Source organism: Syngnathoides biaculeatus, chromosome 5 (genome assembly GCF_019802595.1).
Source record: "Syngnathoides biaculeatus isolate LvHL_M chromosome 5, ASM1980259v1, whole genome shotgun sequence".
Lineage (NCBI taxonomy): Eukaryota > Metazoa > Chordata > Actinopteri > Syngnathiformes > Syngnathidae > Syngnathoides > Syngnathoides biaculeatus.
The window spans coordinates 31625459-31647413 of NC_084644.1; the positions used below are offsets into that span (position 1 = coordinate 31625459).

A 21955-nucleotide genomic window follows, 5' to 3' on the forward strand; every position below is an offset into this window, starting at 1 on the left:
AAAAAGTAGCTATCCTTTTTATGTACATGGCTTGTATTGGGACTGACATATCTTCTCCCCTTTATTGCATACATCTAATATGCACGGACCGGATTCAACTACTGTATATACAGTTTAGCTACTGTAGGGATTTGCGAGTTTGTACCCTACGCGTGTTCACGAATTGAGGAAGATATGACCAATGATTCGAAAAAGTTAACAGCAAATGGATTTATTACAAAGGAATGTGCAGTACAAACGTCCGGGTCTTATCTAGGTATCTGCCACACACCGGACATGTGTCTTCTGTCAGGATAGCCAAAGAAGAAGACAAAAGCTGCCCGGTAACACAAGGTTTTTATATGTATGGGTCCATGGTAAAGGTGGTTAACATACACCCCCGGGATGGTAACTTTCCGCTCCTTATCTGGTATCATTCGTCTCCACGGCAACGCCTGGGAGAGGAGGATGGCGCCAGCCACTTTTCTGCGTACAAAGATCAAGGACAACCACCGGCTCCACAACACATCCTTGTCCGATTAGCAAATGGACAACACTTTATCTGTTGATTAAATGTATAAAGTCGAATTTAAGAAAATACTGAAAGTGCAATAAAATTAAAATAGTCTTAGTATCTGAGTATCACCTTCAGGCGAAGTATGAGCACATTTGGTTGTGGTTTGGTATGCCTGTCATCGCCGTGGCAATTTGGCTTGTTTTTGATTGGGTACGCAGCCTTAGCCATAAAACTGCTGGCAAAGCAGAAAAAAACAGATATTATATTACTTAGTAATAGAGCATGATTATCTGGTCTGTTACCACTGGAAACTATGCCTACGTGTTGCTGAAATGATTTATTTCTCATGACTGCAGAGCTCTTTGGATCAGGATTGTTTTTTCCCCCCATGAATGTAGTTTAGGTCTCATTTAGTCTAAATTTACCGAGCCGTGACTTGTGAGAGACTGTTGTGTGATGTCAGAAATTAACCAATTTGTCATTTAATTCAAATATTTACACTGATGAGAAGGTACAATTAACCTGTGTATCCACCTGCTGACAGGTTGATAGCGTTCTTTACATTTTTAACAGGACTATATTTCCGTGAGTACCAAGACTCGATCCTCATTATTTCAGTATTTTGTCGGAAAACATCTTTCGATACTTGCTGAAAATAAATTGCTGTTTTTATCCTCCCTCTGAAACCGGCTGAGACACCACAAAATAGTGACAATGCCCAACTTAATGTAAAAGCAGGGCTTTGGCACCATTTTGTGGCATGTTGGTGCCAAAGAACTACATTTAAGTGAGGGTAGGAGATGCTATTAGACTGGCCAACATATAAGTAATCTTTTGTCTTCTTATAGAACCTATAGACAGCAAACCTTATTTGGGGTGACAATTTTCCAATGTAAAATATGTTTTGCCTCAGTAAAGGCTGGAAAGCGTTTTGCAGACTGAAGAGTTAATGGCTGTGTGTTGGGGAAAAAAACCCCAGCATAAGCAATGATGAAAAGACAGCGGCTTCTCATTTGACAGATTTTATTGGCGATGAATGACTTGGGGACACTAACTTTGTCTAAAAGAATCAGATTCTATCATCACAGCTGACACTATGTGGTCTCCTTGGTTACATAAGCGGTGGACCCTTTGACTCCCTCGTCGCCCCTCTTCTCTCTTAAGCGTCTTCCTCGGCATCCTCCTCGAACTCGCCCTCTTCCTCGGCTGTGGCGTCCTGGTATTGCTGGTACTCAGACACCAGGTCGTTCATGTTGCTCTCGGCCTCGGTGAACTCCATCTCATCCATGCCCTCGCCCGTGTACCAGTGCAAGAAGGCCTTGCGGCGGAACATGGCGGTGAACTGCTCGGAAATGCGCTTGAACAGCTCCTGGATGGCCGTGCTGTTGCCGATAAAGGTGACTGCCATTTTGAGGCCACGGGGCGGAATGTCGCACACGGCTGTCTTCACATTATTGGGGATCCACTCGACGAAGTAGCTGCTGTTCTTGTTCTGCACGTTGAGCATCTGCTCGTCCACCTCCTTCATGGACATTCGGCCACGGAAGACCGCTGCCACAGTGAGGTAGCGGCCGTGGCGCGGGTCGCACGCCGCCATCATGTTCTTAGCGTCAAACACTTGCTGAGTGAGCTCTGGCACGGTGAGGGCGCGGTACTGCTGGCTGCCCCGGCTGGTGAGGGGGGCGAAGCCGGGCATGAAGAAGTGCAGACGAGGGAAAGGCACCATGTTGACTGCCAACTTGCGCAGGTCGGCGTTCAGCTGGCCGGGGAAGCGCAGGCATGTGGTGACGCCGCTCATGGTGGCGGAGACGAGGTGGTTGAGATCTCCGTAAGTGGGCGTGGTCAGCTTGAGCGTGCGGAAGCAGATGTCGTACAGCGCCTCGTTGTCGATGCAATAGGTTTCATCTGTGTTCTCCACCAGCTGGTGGACAGAGAGCGTGGCGTTGTAGGGCTCCACCACTGTGTCGGACACCTTAACACAAAAACACCCAGCACGCATTATTCACATTCCATCAAAAATATCTGTCTATGGATTTTGTAACCTTTGCAATTTCAGTTTTTATTTATTATCAAAAACAAACGAACTGTTAAGAGACTTAATTGGATCATTTATGAACAACAGTTTTTGCAATGTACTTTGATGTGTACATGTATATGTAAGAAGATGTACTTGTCTTCTCTTGCATGCTATTTATATTAAATATATTTCCTATAGCCACATTTACTGTTTAAAACGATGCAAATTTCCCCATTATGGGACTAAAAGTTCTTATAAACAATATTTACCAACAATGACACACATTGAACCTGACCACGATCTGAAGTGGCGTGCAGTGGCATACTACAGTAATTTATTTCTGGTTCAGGTGAAGCGTTCTGTGTGGATTATTTTATATCACTAAATGTGTATTAATTGGGCTCTTATTTTGCTGTTCATATTGGGTTCCTCTGCAAAAATGCAGTTCTAGCCAGACCTACAGTATGTGACAAGTGTATTGTTTTACCAAATCACTTATTTCGATCTTTTGTGACTTCATAACGATAGCTTAGCATTTAGCATGGCTATGACATCGCCATGCCAGTCAGCTCCTCGCCCTCCCTTCGTGACACTTCTAAGAAGTGTCGCTTAAATCGCTAACACGGAAGCAATGAGGACTTGATGCGGTGACCCAGACACACAGAAAGTTTGCATCCGTAGCAGAGTTGTATAATTAAAATAGTATGCACCAGGAAGCTGTTTAATGCCAAACGCCAGATTTTTTTTTTTTAAACTTCCAATCCAATCCCATCCAATCAATGTTTAGTGATTTTTACAACAAAACAAAATATCTAACAAAATTTGGACCTTTCCTAATATTTCACAGCACTACTAAACTTGTATATCTCATCTTTTTTTATTTCATTATGTGTATCTTTCGGGCAGACGTGAAGCCGTTAGCATTCGAAAGTTGAGGCTTTCCTATTTGTCCCTTGTCCATGGCTCGCCAATTGACATTGGAGCACCGTTGCAAAATTTCTGCCTGCCAAGTGTTTTTTTCAGTCCCAGATTGCAGATCAGCACCAGTTTGAGAAGCTTTATGTCCATCACACTACCCCAACACATAGTACAATTTACGCTACCCACGAGACGTTTCTCAAAACAGGATTACGACGCAGCGGAAGGCCCGTTTCTTGAACCACTGATGCAAACACTGAACTCTCAGAGCAGGCATTCATACAAAACCAGAGATCAGTCAGGGATTAAAAAACATCTTGCAAGGCAGCATTTTTTTTTTTTTTTAAGCTCCTTCAGTGTCTAGTGGGGAGACATGGAGAAGGGAATAAGCTTAAAATAACTGTAAATATGAATGTGAGTGCAAATGGTTGTTTGTCAACACGTGTTCTGTGACTGACTGGCTACCGGTTCAGGATGCACCCATACTCTTACCCAACGTAAGCTGGAATCGGCCCCCGCTACCCACAAACTTTATGACAACAAGAACTGTATAATTTCTGAATGAGGTGGTCTCACCTTGGGTGAAGGCACCACACTGAAGGTATTCATGATCCTATCGGGGTACTCCTCTCGGATCTTGCTGATGAGCAGGGTTCCCATCCCAGACCCGGTTCCTCCGCCCAGGGAGTGCGTGAGCTGGAAGCCTTGGAGGCAGTCGCAGCTCTCAGACTCTTTGCGGACCACATCCAGCACGGAGTCTACCAGCTCGGCGCCCTCAGTGTAGTGACCCTTGGCCCAGTTGTTGCCAGCACCGCTTTGGCCTTCACAACAACAGTTTACAGAAGAATAGTCAGCTAACAGCGGTGGGAAGTAACCAAGTACAAATGCATATTTTTCTTTGGGTATTTATTTTATTGTAGTCTTTCTCCATTTCAAATTGAAATTTGATGAGACTATGGTGGAATATTCCCCCCTGGAAAATGGGAAGTAAAAATGCCCATGCCTCATTTGCCAGAAGCTCAGACAGATGGGAGGATTAAGAAGCGAAATAGCATCTGCTCGACAGCCAAGTTTCTATGGAAGTAAATATGTGCCACCAGGATTTGAATTTGAAATGGCACAGAAAACAGAATTTTTATTTGTAATGTAAACTGATCACATTTTCAATAGTTATATTTCAGCGTAACTTTTCAACCGAACAGCCAGCCAATCTAGTTACAATCCAGTTACGCTTTCTTAGTATGTAACGTCACATACTAAGAAAGCGGAACTGTATGTAACGTCATGTGACTTAGAAAGCGTAACTGCGATTGGCTGGGTGTTCGGTTCTGACCTGAAGTAACCCTGCCTGGTGACACAGACTGTGAATGTTAGACAGCGAACTGTAGCCAGTTGAATTTCAGTCAAAGAATTGTAGCCAGTTGAATTGTTAACATTGAAAAGTTACACTGAAGTACTACTATTGAAAATGTGATCACTTTACATTTCAAATTCTGTTTGTGGCATTTCAAACTCAAATCCTGGTGGGACATATTTACTTCCATAAATTCATAACATTTTTTGTGAATTGAATTGATTGTATACCACTCTCGCCCCCCCACCCCCCCTCCCAAAAAATCCACCCAATATGATCTAGTGTTATGGTATCACTATTTCAAATACTTGAAGTCATGCTACCAATGTAGCAACTCTTGCTAATGTTTATTTATTTGCAGTGTTGATGCTAGCTCCCTTTTTAAGTACAAGTACTTTTGATATTAGGGTTTATAATAACACCCACCAAAGACAAAATTGTCTGGTCTGAAGATTTGGCCGAATGGTCCGGACCTCACAGAGTCCATGGTGCCTGGCTCCAAGTCCACCAGGATGGCGCGGGGGACATACTTCCCTCCTACAGCAGGAAGACGGGAGGGAGGCCCACGCATGGAGAGAAAGAAAAACAGCTCAGTAAATGGAACCAGCCAAAGTGAAATAAAAGGAACACAGACAAAAGGATGCTCAACTCCCTTCCCTCTACCCCCCCCCCATCACACCACTCTGCCCCCACACTGCATTACCTCCCTCTGCCCTCAATCTGTCCCCCTTCCAATTCTTCCATTTGTTAATCTGCTGCTAACCTTTTAATGTGTGTGTCCCCCCCCCCCCCTCCACTGGCTTCAAATGAGATTTCTATCTATTTCAAGCTACAGGACGTAGTACAACCTGTGGCCTCGTTGTAGTAGACGCTGATCCTGTCCAGCTGCAGGTCGCTGTCTCCATGGTAGGTCCCCGTTGGGTCGATGCCATGCTCATCGCTGATCACTTCCCAGAACTGCGCACACACACACGCACACAAAATCACATGACTGGCTGTTGCCTCAGTGAAAGTACAACAAGCGGTGCTGTTCCAGTCGCTGGGGGGCGGGAGGGTTCCGATGAGAAAAACAGGAGTTTGCACATTTGCAATGTGAGATTTGTGGAGCTCAAGTGCAAGATTATCCCTCCTTTTACCGAACTGTTGAACACGATACAGCTGCGATGACTTCACATGCTGATGACTGAGCACTTCTTTCACATTTAAACATGCAAAGAAGAAGACACAAAGGAGCTAGTCATCTCTATTCTAACTAAAAATAAACAGACTGAAGATGATTGTATTGAGGTCTGGACTGAATGCTTTGTACCCCCCTCTCTCCCTCCACGTTCCCTTTAAAAGACCACACTTCTGTGCTTTAAATCCCTCCAAGCCAATGGAACTGTTGATGCAAGCAAGTCGGTATTTCTAAGAAGAGATCTTCCAAGTTCCAACTTTTCTTCACTCTGTCATCCATCTTGACATTTTTTCGTTTGTTTTGCAGGAGATGGATGCAGGATTTGAAATAATCTGGGTAAGCATGTCACAGTATTGAAGAGATTGGGGAGTCATCAGTGGACTATGACACCCACCCCCTCCCCAAAAAAATGACCTTAATACGAAGAGAGCAAAGGAGTATGAGAGTGGATCAGCAAAACATCCTCGATGAAAGAATGAAGACAATAAGCGGCAAAACAATGATGCCACACCCTGACCCACTTGAGGCACAATGATGTCCACTCAGCGAGTGTGTCAATCAAAGCCCGCCGGACATCAGATTCCGGCCCCACAGACGGGAAATGCTACAAAAGAGCCAGTGCTTGACAGCAGAATTATGTAAAATAAGCATATAATTGATGCTATTCTTTTGTGGGAAGGCTGTCAGCCGAGCAGGATCAGATTAGGAGGGGGTGAAATTCAATTTGGGAGCCCAGTGACTTCCCCCTGGATGCAATGAGCATCAGCTGTTTGCGCCATTCCTTCCCCCACCCTCTTCTTAATGTGCTGAAGGGAGGGACAACCGATTTGATCACACAAAGACAATTCGGTCAGGAAATTTTCACCAAATAATAGAATAGGGTTTGAAAATACACAGATTGCATTGACTGTCAGCCACATTGAACTATTTTCACTTTTTTTTTTTTTTAATATCAGCAGGGGGCAGGGACAAAAAGACAAAAAAAAATTGAATAATTAAAAAAAGCATCAAGGGATTATGTTGCTGTTGAGTCATTGTGTGTTTTTCAAATAAGAACAGAACATGATGGGGATTTTTACTAAATTATATTTGAAATCAGAGCATCTTGTACTATGCAAATTAGTATGGTTTTTTTTTACAAATTAAGTATTTCTTTAATTTTATTTTCTATTCAGTCAAATCTTAAGATACTTTAATTAATTCAAGTCAGGTTTATTTGCATAGCCCTTCATCGCAATAGTCTCAAAGGGCTCCAAGGGCCCACAGTTGGCAAGTTAAATTTCAAATCATTTCAGTAATTTATGGGAACATCTTGAAAATGACAGCAAAAATGAATGCAAGGAAGACAAGACTGCAATTGTGTGAATCAATGAGTGGGAGGTTGTTTTAAGCATTTGTAGCCTTGGTTGCACAGCAGATGTGTGGCCTCAAGCACAATGATGTCATATGCTCGACTATTGTGCCAAGAAAAGCAAAATAAAATTAAAATAGGGTTTTGAAAAATCAATAAATCATGTGATGACACACCCGGAAAAAAAGTGTTAATGAGTAATTTCTTTATTTAGTTTTAGTTCTTTGTCTGGCCATGCCACACCCATGCTACACAGCAGCTGATGGTCTCAACCATCTGCTGCAGCCCCCCCAAAAACGATAATCTAATCGATGAGGCTCGGAAGAAGCAGGAGCGAAATAACGACACGAGCACTCTTTTGTGAGGGATATTTAAAACGGGAAGCAGGACAAAGGCAGGAAAAAGAGAGTGAAAGGAACTCTCTCTGAAGCTTCTTGAATATTGCTCTCATTTCGACACAAGCAGGCAGACAAAGAGCGTGGATGCGGGATCCAGACACGCCCGGGCAGAAGACCCCCAAGCGGACAAGTGTACCGTTATTCCAACGCTCCACAGTCCACACCCACCCTCCATGACACCGCCTTGCACATTCTTTTTTTTTTTTTTTTTTTAAACAAAAGGGATACGTGCCAGCCACTCTTTTTGTTATGTGCAAGTGAAATCAAAATGTGTGTTACTATTCATTTCTTTTGTCGAGTCAAGCCTTTGTCCACCAACTCGGATCAAATCATTGTGTAGCCCACCTGCATAAATTAAGCCCATTTCGCCCCACACCCAAAGCGAAAGAGGCCACTTGTTAGAATATCTGATTGATATATAAATATATATAGAGAGAGAGAGATTTTTTTTTCTTTCCTTCACCGCCTCCCCATTATAGCCTACCTTGGCACCAATCTGGTTGCCGCACTGGCCGGCCTGGATGTGCACGATCTCCCTCATGGTGGATGCCAAAAAAGTCGGAAGGGGGAAGAGTTTCGTAGACGTGCAGAAACGAGACGAGGAGAGACGAGGCGCTCGTGGGGGACAATGGCTTTATAATGCTGGAGGGGCTCCAGGGAAAGGCAAGCTGGGAGTGAAAGGCGTGGCTTGTGGGGAGCAGATGTGGGGATTGGCTGCGCCTCGTGCGGGTCCGCATGTAGGGTGGGGGGCGCCGCAGCCGACGCAGCCCCTGCAAGACCCTGCAGAGATGGGAGTGGTGACGACCGCGTAACAGAGGCGGACAGCAGATTCAACAGTCAGACTGATACATTTTTTTGTTTTTTTTGCTTGAAAAATAATCTTTGTAAGTACTCGTATTGTTGACGTACTTTCAAAAAATGGGATTGTTCCGGCATTTCAGGAAGATTGATATTTCTTACAGTATGACGTTACATTTACATGAATAAATGGCGACATTGTGGACATTTGTGGGCAGCACAGTGGTGAGTGGTGAGCAAATCCATCTCATAGCTGAGAGGTCGTAGGTTAAAATCTGGGCTGCGGCCTTCCTGTGTGGACTCTGCGTGTTCTGCTGTGCCAACATAGGTCGTCTGTGGGTTCCTCCATTTTCCTGCCACATTCCAAACGCAAGCACGCTCGGCTAATTGAAGACTAGACTGTCCATGCCACTGTTTGTCTTATTAGTGAGCTGCGATTGGTTGGCGACCAGTTTGGAGTGTAACCTGCCCCTCGATCAAAGACAATTGGGGAGGGTCCAGCATCCCCACGGCGACAGAGAGAATGAATTCATGGAAATTTGCAGAACGTGAAAAACTGTAGCCCAGAGATCCTCAATGATTACTAGTATACAATACTGATATATATCCATGTAAAATTACAACTTCATGATAACAGTTGGCAGTTAGTAGTGTAAAAAAATGAAGTGGAATTGGAACAAAACACAAAACAAACATGTCCCACCCACTTTTGGATTTTGAATAAATTGGTTTGCCAGAGGCAGCCGAGTGCAGCATTGGCCTCACAGTTCTGAGGACCCGGGTTCCATCCTGGCCCCCGCCTGCGTGGGTTTTCTCCGGGCATTCTGGTTTCCTCCCAGATCCCAAAAACATGCAACATTAATTGCACTCTAAATTGCGCCTAGTTGTTGTTATGAGTGTGCCTGTTTGTTTTGATGTGCCCTGTGATTGGCTGGCAACCAGTTGAGGGTGTACCCCGACGCCTACTCATTGACAGCTGGGATAGGCTCCAGCACTCCCCGCGACCCTCGTGAGGATGAGCGGCAAAGAAAATGGATAGATGGATGTTTTGCCAGACAGGAAAAAGTATTTTCCAAAGCAAGAAGTCTTTATTGACGACATCACTGCCTGTCTCTTCATTTGGGGGTGGGGCGAAGGACGGCCACCTTAAACTAAATATTGGCCACCCCAATGCCCGCCCCCTTATGTTTGATCATTTTTTTTATGTTGTTCCTAAATACACAAAACACAACAAGGTAGCATGGGAACAAGCACTTTCAACCGATGATCGGTTTTCAAGGGGCAAAATGTTCGATTAGCACAGTTTCAATTCATCGACAATAAGTTTTTGAGGGTGGTTTACTGGTCTGGATTACTCAAGGCTGTACCAACACATGTTGCAAGTATTTTTGGTCACAATTTTCTGCCCCCTAACGTGGATACACTTGGAACAAGCGATGCATCATATTGTTTCTTCTTCATTGTTTTTGTTAGATCATGCGAGATTTCTGCCTCTGCGGACAAAATTCATGAACAGTTGTGAAACACAAGCTTTTGTTTTTTGTTTTGCATTTCCAAGCCAAGATTATTGGCGCACACCACACACAGTGTGATCAAAATTGTCACATGGCTTATTCTTTTTTTATCTTCATGTGTGGTCTCTAACAGAAAAATATTTGAAAAATAATACAATATGTGTACACCAGGCCTGAGGCAACAATGCGGTTAGGATAATAATTTACTTTCAGTAGAATTTGTTTTGGAAAATTTACCATTAATATGAATGTGCTTACTGGTAGAAAATGTCAATTTATGGAGTGCATCGGATAAGTGGAAATTTTCTGAATTTGGCATTAGGTTTGAATGATTATAAACGCTGCAATTATGATGATTAAACATACAGTTTTACCATTGGGCACCCGTCCAGCGATTGATTGGCGACCAGTTCAGAGTGTATCCCGCCTCTCGCCCACAGGGCAGTTGAGACAGGCTGCGGCACGCCGGCGATCCTTTCTTTAGTGAGGAAAAGCAGGACGGAAAATGGAGGGATAGATGACAGGACACGTCATGATTTTGTCAAGTGTAATATCACAGTTGCCCACCAGATGGCAACCAAGAAATATTTGGGTGACGGGGCGTGGTCAGCCTGCGCTTCCGGTCTGGCAGACATTTTTGTCCCTCCGATTGACGGTAAACATTCTCCTCCGCACGGATAAAGCTCGCTTTCACTCTCTTCGACGAATAACGGTACGTCAAAGCTCGCGATCTATTATCATTAGGATTTCATATTCTGTGAAGAAATAAGAGAGTTGTCACTGTTTAAGCGTTAAGCTTCTCGGAATGTGCTTTCAAGAAGGAGGAGGAGGAGTAGGGAGGGGGAGATGAAGGGGTCCAGGCTGTGAACGTGTGAAAATACCCTTTCGAACGCGTTTAATTGGATTCAACTTGACAACCAAAGTCTGAATAGAAATATTTCCTTTATAACCTTTCGAGCTTCGTGTAGTTTTCATTTTTTTCCCCTTTTAATCTGGTGCGGGGGCGTGGTCGTTTTAGTGCAGCGCTGCAGCAGTAATGGTTACATGTGCAGTTGGCAATGTTCCCAATAAAGCGCTTTAAACTTTACTACTGCTTATAAAAGTCGTTTACATTTATTCTCTTAGAGTCGCCATTGTTGTGCTTTTAGTTTTGATGAGCTGTTTTGTGTGTTTTTAAAAGCTAAAACTGCAGAAATGTTCTACACATGTGGACCCAATGAAGCTATGGTGGTCTCTGGTAAGTTGTATGGTTACTGTTTTAAATTAAAGCTTTTCCAAATAATTTTTATTATTCGTAGTATATTTGGTAGTTTTTTTTACACATTTAGATTAACCATCATTAGTTATTGTACTGGGTTTATCGTGTAAAATTAAAAATATTCTTATGAGATTTTACATTTGGATTCACTTTTACTGTCAATTCTTGGGTTCAGTTTAACAGTTGGCCACCAGTTCGTGGTACAAAAAAAGAAGCTACATTAAATATATTTTAATGTGCTCATTTTTTTATATTTTAATTTGAGGTAATTTATAGATTTTACATTTTTAAACACATTGTGATATATGACAAAACTGTCTCCATGACCTTACTGTGGAATGTACAAAAAAAAGATTTTGAAAAAAAAAAAAAAACTTGGGCAACTGTTCCCTTTTCATCAAGTAAACAGTAACTAAATGAAGCAAATTCTCTTTTACTCGACATGTAGAAATTTTCATTTAAAAATTTCACATTTTAAATGAACCAAAACTTAAATTCCTGGGTTTAATTAGGCAGTGGGGCACAATTTAATCGCATAAGAGAACAAAACAAAATGGTTATATTTTTGCTTTTTTATTTGTATGATTGATTAATGTATACATTCCACATTTTAAATAAGGTGTCAGTTCTGTGGGGTGCAGCATTAGCGGTTGCCTGTTATTTTAACAAGTAAAAAGAGATCAGACTATTTTTTTTTTTTTTTAATCATGTGACCAGATGACATTGCACAATACTCGGCCAAGATGATCTCATTGACGCAATCAAAGTTCTGGCATTAAGCTAATTCTTGAAACCTCTATCAGGTATTATAGTATTTACTATCATGTATGCGTTATTACAGAAAATAATTGTTCAGACCCCCGCCCCTCATTCTATTTGGTAGCGGAGTCCTTTGTGAGGACGTCAAGGATGAAGTTTTTAATTTTGTGAAAAAAGGTGTGACTTAAATGCAGCCAATCCCACAAGAGCAAATGTCAAGTGTGTGTGTGTTCTCCATCCTTCTTTCCCTGCAGGCTTTGGCCGCTCTCCACCTCTCATGATCGCCGGAGGACGAGTGTTTGTCTTCCCGTGTATTCAAAAGATCCAGAGGTGATTGCGCTATTTGTCCCATTTGTCTTTTTTTTTTTTTTTTTGTCCGCCTGTGTTCTAAATGTCTGTCATTAAACATTGAGCTCATTGTTAGTAGGAGACCAGTATAAAATGTTCGTCCTGGTCTTGCCGGTCATCACTGGCCCAGGGGAGTGGTTGATAATTGACTTAGCTCTCCCTGGCTCTGCATCGCATATCCTCTTGTATATTGCCACAACCTTGATCTGACTGTTTTCCCTTGCTCTGAGACTACAAAAACCTTTTATTTTTGATGACCATGACAGCCAGCCAGCGCCAAGGCAAGCAAATATTACCGTAATTCTCAGCTTACAGTGTGCACCTGGTTATAAGCCTTATTTAGTACATTTGTAAAGGAAATACCATTTGGTACAAACATAGGCCGCAGCTGTGCGAAAGCCGCAAGTGCCCACATTGAAACACGAGATATTTACAAAGAAAGACGCTACACAGAGAGTTTAAGACTACCGCCGCTGTGCTAACGCTAGCGCCGCGCTAACGCTAGCGGTGCGCTAACAGGGCCACTTGAAAAAAATATGGTAAAAATTACTGCAACAGGGCGTGTAACTCGCTAGCGCAGCGCTAATAGGGCCGGACCGGTAAAAGTCACTTTCTCGGCACATAAGAGTTCACTGGTCTCACTCTTACCCTTTTCGCTCGAGTTCCCCCTCCCGGCCGTTAGAAAAACTGCACAAATAAGCCGCATCACTGCATAAACCGCAGGGTTGAAAGTATATGAAAAAAAGTCGTGGCTTATAGGCCGGAAATTACGGTACTCCTCCTAACCTACAGTGAGAAAGAAAAGCCTGAAGGGGGGAGTTTTTTTATTTTTTTTTTGTTATGAAACATTGTATAGCTTGTATTAACATTCATGGCGGGAGAACTTTACCTAAATTATAAATTGTTAGTTGGTGTGCGCAACAACCTATGTGACACAACAACAAACACACAATCTCTCTTTTCCACTTTGAGCTCCTGCTGGCAGGGCTAACAAGAGGTTTTGCATGGCGCATCCAGTTTTTCTGTCCAGTGCACCTCATGGGCTATATTTACACTGCAGCACGGGATGCCCAATTCACCATTTTTTAAAAATCTGTTTGTGCCATCGTTCACATTACAAAAAGAATTGTGGCTTCTTTTGCGGACACATCCGTGACGTCACACACATGAGCACAACTGGGAGTTGGCCTGTTTACAGAAGTTATTGTGGCCATTTACGGAGGTTTCATTGTGGCACTTTTAATAATTTTGTGCAACCGGAGGCAATACATTCTTATATTTATTAAGGTTGTCCACCGTTGCCATAATGTGGCGTGTCTGTTTTGTTGAACAGCTGTGACGTTTGTTGCCTTTTGAAGATGTATAGGTCGGATGCATTCCACATGAGCGTCCATACTGCATTCCATCCATATCTGATTTAAATGAAAAATTGGAAGTGACCTTGGGGGGGACAAAGTTGGAATTGGCCTGGCGAGTGAACAGAGTCATAGTTTAGGGTAACGTAGGGAAATGAGACTAATAATGTAGTATGTAGGAGAGGTACTGTGTTACACTTGTTGGATCTTTAAAGTCATTGCAGGCAACTGAAATGATTCAATGAACTTTCAAGCTAATGTATTATTTTATATCTTATTCTAAATGTCTCTGATACCTTTAAAACATAAATCTAACCCTTTATTTATTCCGGTAACGCAATTGAGAACTCATTTGCAATGCTAACCTTCCTGCAGACAATCTCGAAGCAAGGATGTTAATAATGTTTTGTCCTCTCCCACCCAAAAGAGTAGTTTTTCCAATGTGATGGCATTCATGTGATTTTATTTTCTGTTCTCCAGCATAATAACACCGTTTCACATGACTTCTTTGGAACTTTTTTTCACTAATTACTATGATGTGATGGAATATGGAACTTGTAACTATATCACTTTGTACAGTTTGCATATGCATTTGGTTTTATTTTACGTTGTACTCTAGTGCTTGCACCCAGGTCAGCATTGCATATACCTTCCGTAGATAAATGTAGGAAATAATTGTAATGTCTTTTAATGATAACTATAGGATGGCAGTACTGTACTTTACACAGTAAAAACAGTTCAATGGAATGTGAAGAATTAAATCCATAGACATTGTATTTCTCAGTAAATGTGCACATTGGCCACCAGGGGCAGCGTAAAACACATGCAATACACTAGAAACTAAAGAAAGGTAATGTGGGATGGAAAGCTACAACAATAGTCATTTCGACAGAAGACAAAATATATGGATTAAGTATTGCTATATTGTCTTCTACATGTTTTGCTGTTAAATATCCATCGCTAAAAGGGTTAACTGCAACAGTGACGCGAGTTTCGTTAGCCCATCTCTGGTGTTTTGCATTTTGTGTCAGAATCAATCTGCTGGACCTTTGTAAGTTATTTACAGTAGTTTAATTGAATGCACAGTATGTAGTACTCTGTTTAATAGTTTTTAAGTAAACTCAACTGGGAATCAGCCGAGCGGCAGCCTGTATTGCAAAAACGCCAACATTTACTTACTTATAAATTAAAGCACCGCTGTATGTGCAGCTTATCAGAGGCCAAAACTAATCTGTGTATCAAATGTAACTCGTTGCAGCTTTGCTTCTAGTTTGGCCATAACATGGTACCTTTTCAGAGTTCCACTTTGAATGTTTCAACGGTTCCTCATTTGTATCTTTTGTTGTTTTTAGGATTACTCTGAACACGCTAACTCTAAACGTGAAGAGTGACAAAGTGTACACCCGACATGGTGTCCCCATCTCTGTCACGGGCATCGCTCAGGTAACGTGTGGTGATGGATGAAGGGAACTGACAACTGAATTACAAACGGATGATGTATCATCAAATGTTTTATTTAACCAGCTTTGAACCACAGTAGCTCAGAATCACAGCTACAATCTCAATCGAAAATGATATACAAACTATTCAACAATAAAAACACTGACCAATCGCAGCCGAAAGGAGGCGGGTCTTTCAGTGTTGAAACTGTCAATACCGTCACACTGAGCCATTTCTTTTTTTTTTTTTTTTTTTTTTTTCCCCCTAATATTTTGAGCTCCCGGGTTCAATCCCGGCCCCGCCTGTATTGAGTTTGCATGTTCTACCCGTGCCTGCCTGGGTTTTCTCTGGGCACGCCAGTTTCCTTCCACATCACAAAAACATGCAAGATTGTCATGTCATTATCCAAGCCGCTTATCCTTACAAGGGTTATGGGAGAGGCGGAACCTATCTCAGCTAGCTTCGGGCGAAAGGGGGACTACACCCTGAACTAGTCGCAGGCCAGATATCGACACCATCACTGAGTGGGAATCGATCCCACGCTGCCTGCACCAAAGGCAGGCATGTTTACCACTACACCATCAGTGACTCATTATTCATTGGACCCACTAAATTGCCTCTAGGTATGATTGTGAGTGCGGCTGTTTGTCTCCACGTGCCCTGCGATTGGCTGGCAACCAGTTCAGGGTGTACCTCGCCTCCTCCCCATTGACAGCTGGGATAGGCTCCAGCACTCCCTGCGACCCTTGTGAGGATAAGCAGTTAAGAAAATGGATGGATGTTAATCTAAAAAACAAAAATAGGGGCTCAATTGTCTTGGATAAGATGCAGGCAAGACAAGTAAAGTTCCTCAAAGCTCACGGGAAGTTTCTGCAGGTTTTTCACTTCCTCAGTGAATGTCCTCACATAGTGTTTCATGTTCCACCACATTCGCTGTTTTTTTGTGTAGGCTAAAGCCCTGCATAATAAAACTATTGCTTCTGCATCATCTTGTGGCCTCTTGGTGTCCAGGAACTATGTTGAAGTAAGGGTGAGGGAGAAATGTTTAGTTAGCAATGGCCCTGTCTTAATCGAGAAGTAGTGGTTTGCTGCCATCTACGGGTACCTGCAGGCAGAAAATTTGATTTGTGACAGCGCTCAGCCATATCTCCTACAAATATTGAGGGACCAATTTAAAAAAGGTGTCTTCCTGTTTTGACATACCTCTTGATCTGGCAGGTGAAGATCCAGGGCCAGAACAAAGAGATGCTAGCTACCGCCTGCCAGATGTTCATGGGCAAGTCAGAGCCCGAGATTGCCCAGATCGCCCTGGAGACATTGGAGGGCCACCAGAGGGCCATCATTGCTCATTTAACCGTAGAGGTGATGTAATGTCGGACAGTAAGCCAACAAGCCGTTACAATGAGTGTCTAAAATGTTTCTCTCGCTTGCTGCAGGAGATCTACCAGGACCGTAAGAAGTTCTCCGAGCAGGTCTTCAAGGTGGCCTCCTCGGACCTAGTCAACATGGGGATAGGGGTGGTCAGCTACACCCTCAAAGATGTCCATGATGATCAGGTACACCCTTGGATTTATACTGCGACAACCTTTTAAAAAGCGGCATCAACTCTCACTTAATGGGATCGTTTAACACAGTGCTACCTTTCTAGAGTCAATATATATATATATATATATATATATATATTATATATATATATATACACACACACACAATGGAACGTCGACTTCTGGGTGAACAGACGTGTGACTTTTTTTTAGATTTGAGACATTGCAATTTTTTTTTGTCTTGAATTGTGAACAAAAATTTGAATTACGAGCACGAAATAGTAGCCGTGAACGTCATACAAATTAGCAGAACACTAGTGAACAATTCTTAGATGACAAATGCAGTTGCTTGTGTCAAGATTTTTATCGTCACTTCCAGTTGAAGCTAAAAGATTAGCATATTGTGTATTTAATTAAACTACATAACTTACAAAAGCATGCTGGCCTATTGCTCACACACTGCAAAATGCTGTGAATGGTCTAACGAAACTAGGCTTGGTGTGCCTGTAGTTATAACCCTTGAAGTAACATACGTTGAACACAAATTGTGTAGGAATACATCGATAGACAAAACATACTAATAGGTATAGGTTTATATTCTCCTACTGCAGCTTATTGAGTCACAGTAGTTTTTTGCAATTCTTTTGTGTGTCAATTTCTGTACTTCACTACTAAATTGAACATGAGTTGACAGTAATTCACAAGATATCTAAAGAACAGAAAATGGAAACTATTGCAACACAGGACTGTCAAGCTCCTCAATACAATTGAATACACATTGAACATAAACATGCTTACCCTACACTGCACATGAAGCTTTGTACATATTCCCTACAAACCTGATTCATAGAAATTTTGCAGACATGGACGTTTCCAGCATTTAAAAAATTGAACCTTTTAGTCCCTGTGGCGTCCCTGACCACTAATACACTCTTTGTATCAACTCCCTCAACTGCTCTTCACATTAGTGATGAATTAGAGCAAAGTGCTACCATGGCAACCTTGCGCCGTTACGCAGATTAGCATCTTTACTCTGGGTGATACTGGGAGTGGTTTGTGACTGTTTCCTTGTAATGTATATAGACAGGGCAACCAAAATATTACGTAGAACTCTAAATAGGATGTTGTGTGGTTATACAACCAGAATAATAGAAATCAAATCAAGAAATCAATACCTTTTAAGGCGGAATATTTGATGTTAGCTGTCTCTGTGTGGCTCTTCCAGGACTACCTCCACTCACTGGGGAAGGCCAGGACGGCTCAGGTGCAGAAGGATGCAAGGATCGGAGAAGCTCAGTACAAGCGGGACTCTGTCATCAGGGTAACGATGTCATCTTTAGTTCAGCTCACTTCGATGTCGGCAAACCTTCAAAAGTACATTTTCCAAAATTTCAATGTCTGTCTTCTTGTTCTCTATGAAGGAGGCCCAGGCCATGCAGGAGAAGGTGTCTGCTCAGTACAAGAACGAGATCGAGATGGCCAAGTCCCAGCGGGACTACGAGTTGAAGAAGTCCGCCTATGACGTAGAGGTCAACACCAAGAAGGCGGAGTCAGAAATGGCCTATCAGCTTCAGGTGGGCTCCTTTTCTGGTTTCCCAGTGCTTCCGGTGGCAAAACAGGAACCCGTACCAGCACATTCCCCTTGGTGACCTCGCAGGTTGCAAAGACCAAGCAGCGCATCGAGGAGGAGAAGATGCAGGTGCAGGTGGTGGAACGCAGCCAGCAGATCATGCTGCAGGAGCAGGAGATCGTTCGCAAGGAGAAGGAGCTGGAGGCCAAGGTCAAGAAGCCCGCTGAGGCCGAGAAGTATCGTCTGGAGAAGCTGGCCGAGGCTCAGCGGTAAAGCAGTAAACGCTATCAAGGAATGCACTCATCGAAAGCTAGAAATTACAATTCCCAACGTTGCGATGGCAAGAAACAGGTAAACTGTTTGACTGGTTAATAGAGCACTGCAAGTCACAGCAACCTCCAGATGCCGAACAAATATGCCGGCCTTGTAGCTGAAACCACAGTCATTGGGTGGGGAGTTTAGAAACTTGCACCAGGAAAAGTCAGAAATCTAGGATTAGGCAAAGTTAATTGGAATGTTGCTCTGGCAAAATTGAATTTGAAAATTTCCAAACTCCATCTACAAGAAGGGGAAAAAAAAAAAAAAAAAGTTTTCTAATTGTAAAGTTGAGGCAAATTCATTGCGGTATTCCAGAAAAGATACTTTCCAACCTCACAACAAGGGAAAAAGGATGTTACATAAGTGGCTCCAAGTAGGGGTTTCTACTTGCAAACTGACGTGTTTGCAACTTTCTCAATGAGGAAAAATGTATCAGAACGGTACGTGTGGTCTGAATTCTGACTCGCGATCTCAGGGTAAATTGATTTGCTGCATTCCCAAAAAACTTCCATCTCAAATTTCCCACCTTCAACTAATAGAGTTCTTACTCTGGGTTAAGAGTTTGCTACATTGAGAATGTCCAAAGTCAGACTAGGAAAAGCGCTTTGGACCGCTTAAGATTTCCTGGTCTGGATGACTCAAGTTCCGTGTCACTGAAAAGTTTGAACTTTCCAAAGCCATTAAAAATTTCTGACCATCTTTGAAAAAACCGTATTGGAACTTGTAGTCTTGAGCGCTTATCTGTGAAGTTTGAAATATATTCAACTTTGACCAGACAGAGAGAGGACTGTGCTAGTAAGCAATTTCTGTATTCCTGAAAGCTTTACAAGTGCTGTTCCTACTTGGGGCAAATCAATCACTGCATTATTGTAGAATTCAGAACTTTCTTACCTTTGTTTACTTGAAAGGCATCACTTGAGTCTTGCGTCTTTGTTTCTACTCCTTAATTCAGGAGAAAGTCGTTTTTGTGTGAATTTACTTGAGACTTTGAGTTTGTAATATCCGAATGTGGATTATTTCTGACTTCCCAGTCTGTAGTCCAGCATTAGTAAGCATTATGAGTCCGGGCCATGACATCATCGCATTTGCGGCCATATTATCTGACAATGTGATCTGCTTTAGTAAGCGCTTGTTGTCACATGTTTGTTTCCTGCTGACAGACTGCAGCTCATCATGGAGGCTGAAGCTGAGGCCGAGTCCATCAGAGTGAGTCTACCCCCCCCCCCACCTTCCCTTGGATACCCTACAAACGCTTTTTTAACATGTCCTACAATGTTTTATCTGTGTGTACGCAGATGAAGGGAGAGGCAGAAGCGTTCGCCCTGGAGGCCAAAGGCCGCGCAGAGGCAGAGCAGATGTCCAAGAAGGCTGAGGCCTTCAAGCAGTACGGCGAAGGAGCCATGGTGGACATGCTGCTGGAGAAGCTCCCTCTGGTCAGTTCCACTTTGAACAGACATTTATGCAGACGGAGCTCACCGTGATGTGTGGAACAGTCTTCCAAATCATTTAAATATTGTTGACTGGCAAACTAAAGGCGGACTTGTACATTTGCCCTCTAGAACAGACGGACATACGGGCACTTTGCGGTATCTTCGCAACCGTTTGAGTCTGTTAGATATTCACTAACAACCCTCACATCACATTTACTTGATCGTCAAATCAATGCGGTCCCACAGATGGCCGAGGAGATCAGCAAACCGCTGTCGTCGGCCCAGAAGGTCACCATGGTGTCCAGCGGTGGCGCCGACATCGGCGCCTCCAAGCTGGCCGGCGAAGTCCTGGAGATCATGACCCGCGTGCCCTCGGCGGTGGAGAAGCTCACCGGAGTGGACATTTCCCAGGTACGCATCTTTCTGACTGGACAGGAAACGTAGCAAATTCTTTGCAGAATTTGTAAGCTTGCTTAGTATAGATGACATGACATGTGACACGCTGTTGTCCATGTGACAGGTTACAGGCCAGTCGCTGCGCGTGCATTAAGACGACGACCTGCTTCCGCCTCCCCCGGTGCCTAAATGACCACTTCTGTGACGCCGTCTCCCTGCGTGCATGTGAGCCTCATCAAATGCGCTTCTGCTCCCTCTAGTCGTAGCTCTAAAAGTGCTTCCCCCACCCCCCCCACCCCCCACAGAGATGATCCGTTAAGATGCATTTGTGGCACTACAAAGCCTTTCAGTGTATTGAAATGTGTCTGTTATGTTTATGTAGTGGAAGACAACAGTTTATGTTTGTCTTTGTTGTGTACTGCTTTGTCTGTGAAATGGATTGTAAATGTAGTTTATCTGCACATCTTCATATGCAAATTTAATCCAAATGATGACTAAGAAGTGGTTGGGCCACACTGAAAAGAAAAGTGGGAATATTTACTAAATTAATTAAATTTATTCTTTGAAAATTACAAATTTATTTAAGTACTTTATTTTTTTTAATCGTATTTTCAGAAAGTTGGGATTTTAACAAAAAAAAAGATAAAAACAAAAAAAATAAACCTCTCAAATTAGACTTTTGCCTTATAGCATTCTCTAAAAATTCTGAATTAATTAAAACAAATGACGTTTTCTTTTCAATGCAGCCCAGACCCTCTTTAATATGATCACTGCTGTAGGATTTAACTTGGTCACCTTTGAAAGGAAAGCAAGTGGTTGTTGGGGATGCGAGGTTGTGTGTGTGTGTGGTACAATCCAGAAAGCAAAAGTAAGTTTTTGTTTTTTTTCCTCCATATGTATAATGTATAAACATTACTAACTCAAGACACGCTAATCCTTCACATTTATATTCTATTATTCTATTCTAACGCTGCGGGGCTCACTGAAATGTTTGTCTTTTTTTTTTTTCGTTTTTTTATATTAACACTTTACTAACAACCCAAAGCTTGATGCATGTCGTCACCGTGAAGTGCCTGCTCGCTTGTTTCATCAACTCCTCATCCAACCTCAGCTCATGTGTTCAGCCTGTTACACTTCAGGGAAGAAATATATAAACTTATATCTGACTAGTGTGGTTACAGAGGCGTGTTAAATTGACAAAATTTGAATGGGGAGTAAAAGGCCGGGAATTTGGGAAAAGTATTCATTCCCATGGAAAACGTCTCAACTTTAAAAAAAAGTTCCTGGACTGTTCCCACCCTATATCCCACTGAGAGAAGCCATAATGCTGCCACAACGCACGCCTCTTATTTTCAGTGTAACCCTTTTCAAATGTCTTGTGACATATTGTGTGTACTTTGTGTTCGGTAAGGAAAGCATGTGTAGCCTGCCTCAATGTTAGTATTCAATGTTGACCATTTATCTGTATTAAAGTGACATTCATCAAATAAAGTTATGATTTCATTACAGAAGCC

General features: G+C 42.6%; 2 protein-coding genes and 1 non-coding gene across 3 annotated transcripts; 1 reads left to right on the forward strand and 2 right to left on the reverse strand.

The window, feature by feature from the left end:
* Positions 1–1502: 1502 nt before the first annotated feature.
* On the reverse strand, positions 1503–8367 carry tubb5 (tubulin, beta 5). The gene is made up of 5 exons (XM_061819796.1): positions 8196–8367; positions 5634–5742; positions 5212–5322; positions 4008–4252; positions 1503–2468 (listed from the first exon to the last, which is right to left on the reverse strand). Exons 1-5 carry the CDS (start codon positions 8250–8252, stop codon positions 1656–1658), a joined length of 1335 nt encoding a protein of 444 aa, XP_061675780.1. The 5' UTR covers positions 8253–8367; the 3' UTR covers positions 1503–1655.
* A 2258-nt stretch (positions 8368–10625) lies between these two features.
* On the forward strand, positions 10626–21952 carry flot1b (flotillin 1b). The gene is made up of 13 exons (XM_061819799.1): positions 10626–10735; positions 11204–11260; positions 12295–12370; positions 15096–15186; positions 16402–16545; positions 16620–16739; positions 17953–18048; positions 18149–18301; positions 18385–18566; positions 19776–19821; positions 19911–20048; positions 20292–20456; positions 20566–21952. Exons 2-13 carry the CDS (start codon positions 11218–11220, stop codon positions 20593–20595), a joined length of 1284 nt encoding a protein of 427 aa, XP_061675783.1. The 5' UTR covers positions 10626–10735; positions 11204–11217; the 3' UTR covers positions 20596–21952.
* On the reverse strand, positions 15700–15771 carry trnaq-uug (transfer RNA glutamine (anticodon UUG)). The gene has a single exon. It is a non-coding gene; the product is annotated as a tRNA-Gln (tRNA).
* Positions 21953–21955: the final 3 nt, after the last annotated feature.

What these genes read in the sequence shown, in the direction of transcription:
- tubb5 (XM_061819796.1), bottom strand. Translation starts at nt 8,252, where the DNA reads ATGAGGGAGATCGTGCACATCCAGGCCGGCCAGTGCGGCAACCAGATT. An exon ending in CTACTACAACGAGGCCACAG is followed by an intron (nt 5,323 to 5,633) that starts GTTGTACTACGT and finishes TTCCTGCTGTAG; the next exon opens with GAGGGAAGTATGTCCCCCGC. An exon ending in GTGTGGTGCCTTCACCCAAG is followed by an intron (nt 2,469 to 4,007) that starts GTGAGACCACCT and finishes TTTTGTGTTAAG; the next exon opens with GTGTCCGACACAGTGGTGGA.
- flot1b (XM_061819799.1), top strand. Translation starts at nt 11,218, where the DNA reads ATGTTCTACACATGTGGACCCAATGAAGCTATGGTGGTCTCTG. An exon ending in AGCGGGACTCTGTCATCAGG is followed by an intron (nt 18,049 to 18,148) that starts GTAACGATGTCA and finishes TTCTCTATGAAG; the next exon opens with GAGGCCCAGGCCATGCAGGA. An exon ending in AAGCTGGCCGAGGCTCAGCG is followed by an intron (nt 18,567 to 19,775) that starts GTAAAGCAGTAA and finishes TCCTGCTGACAG; the next exon opens with ACTGCAGCTCATCATGGAGG.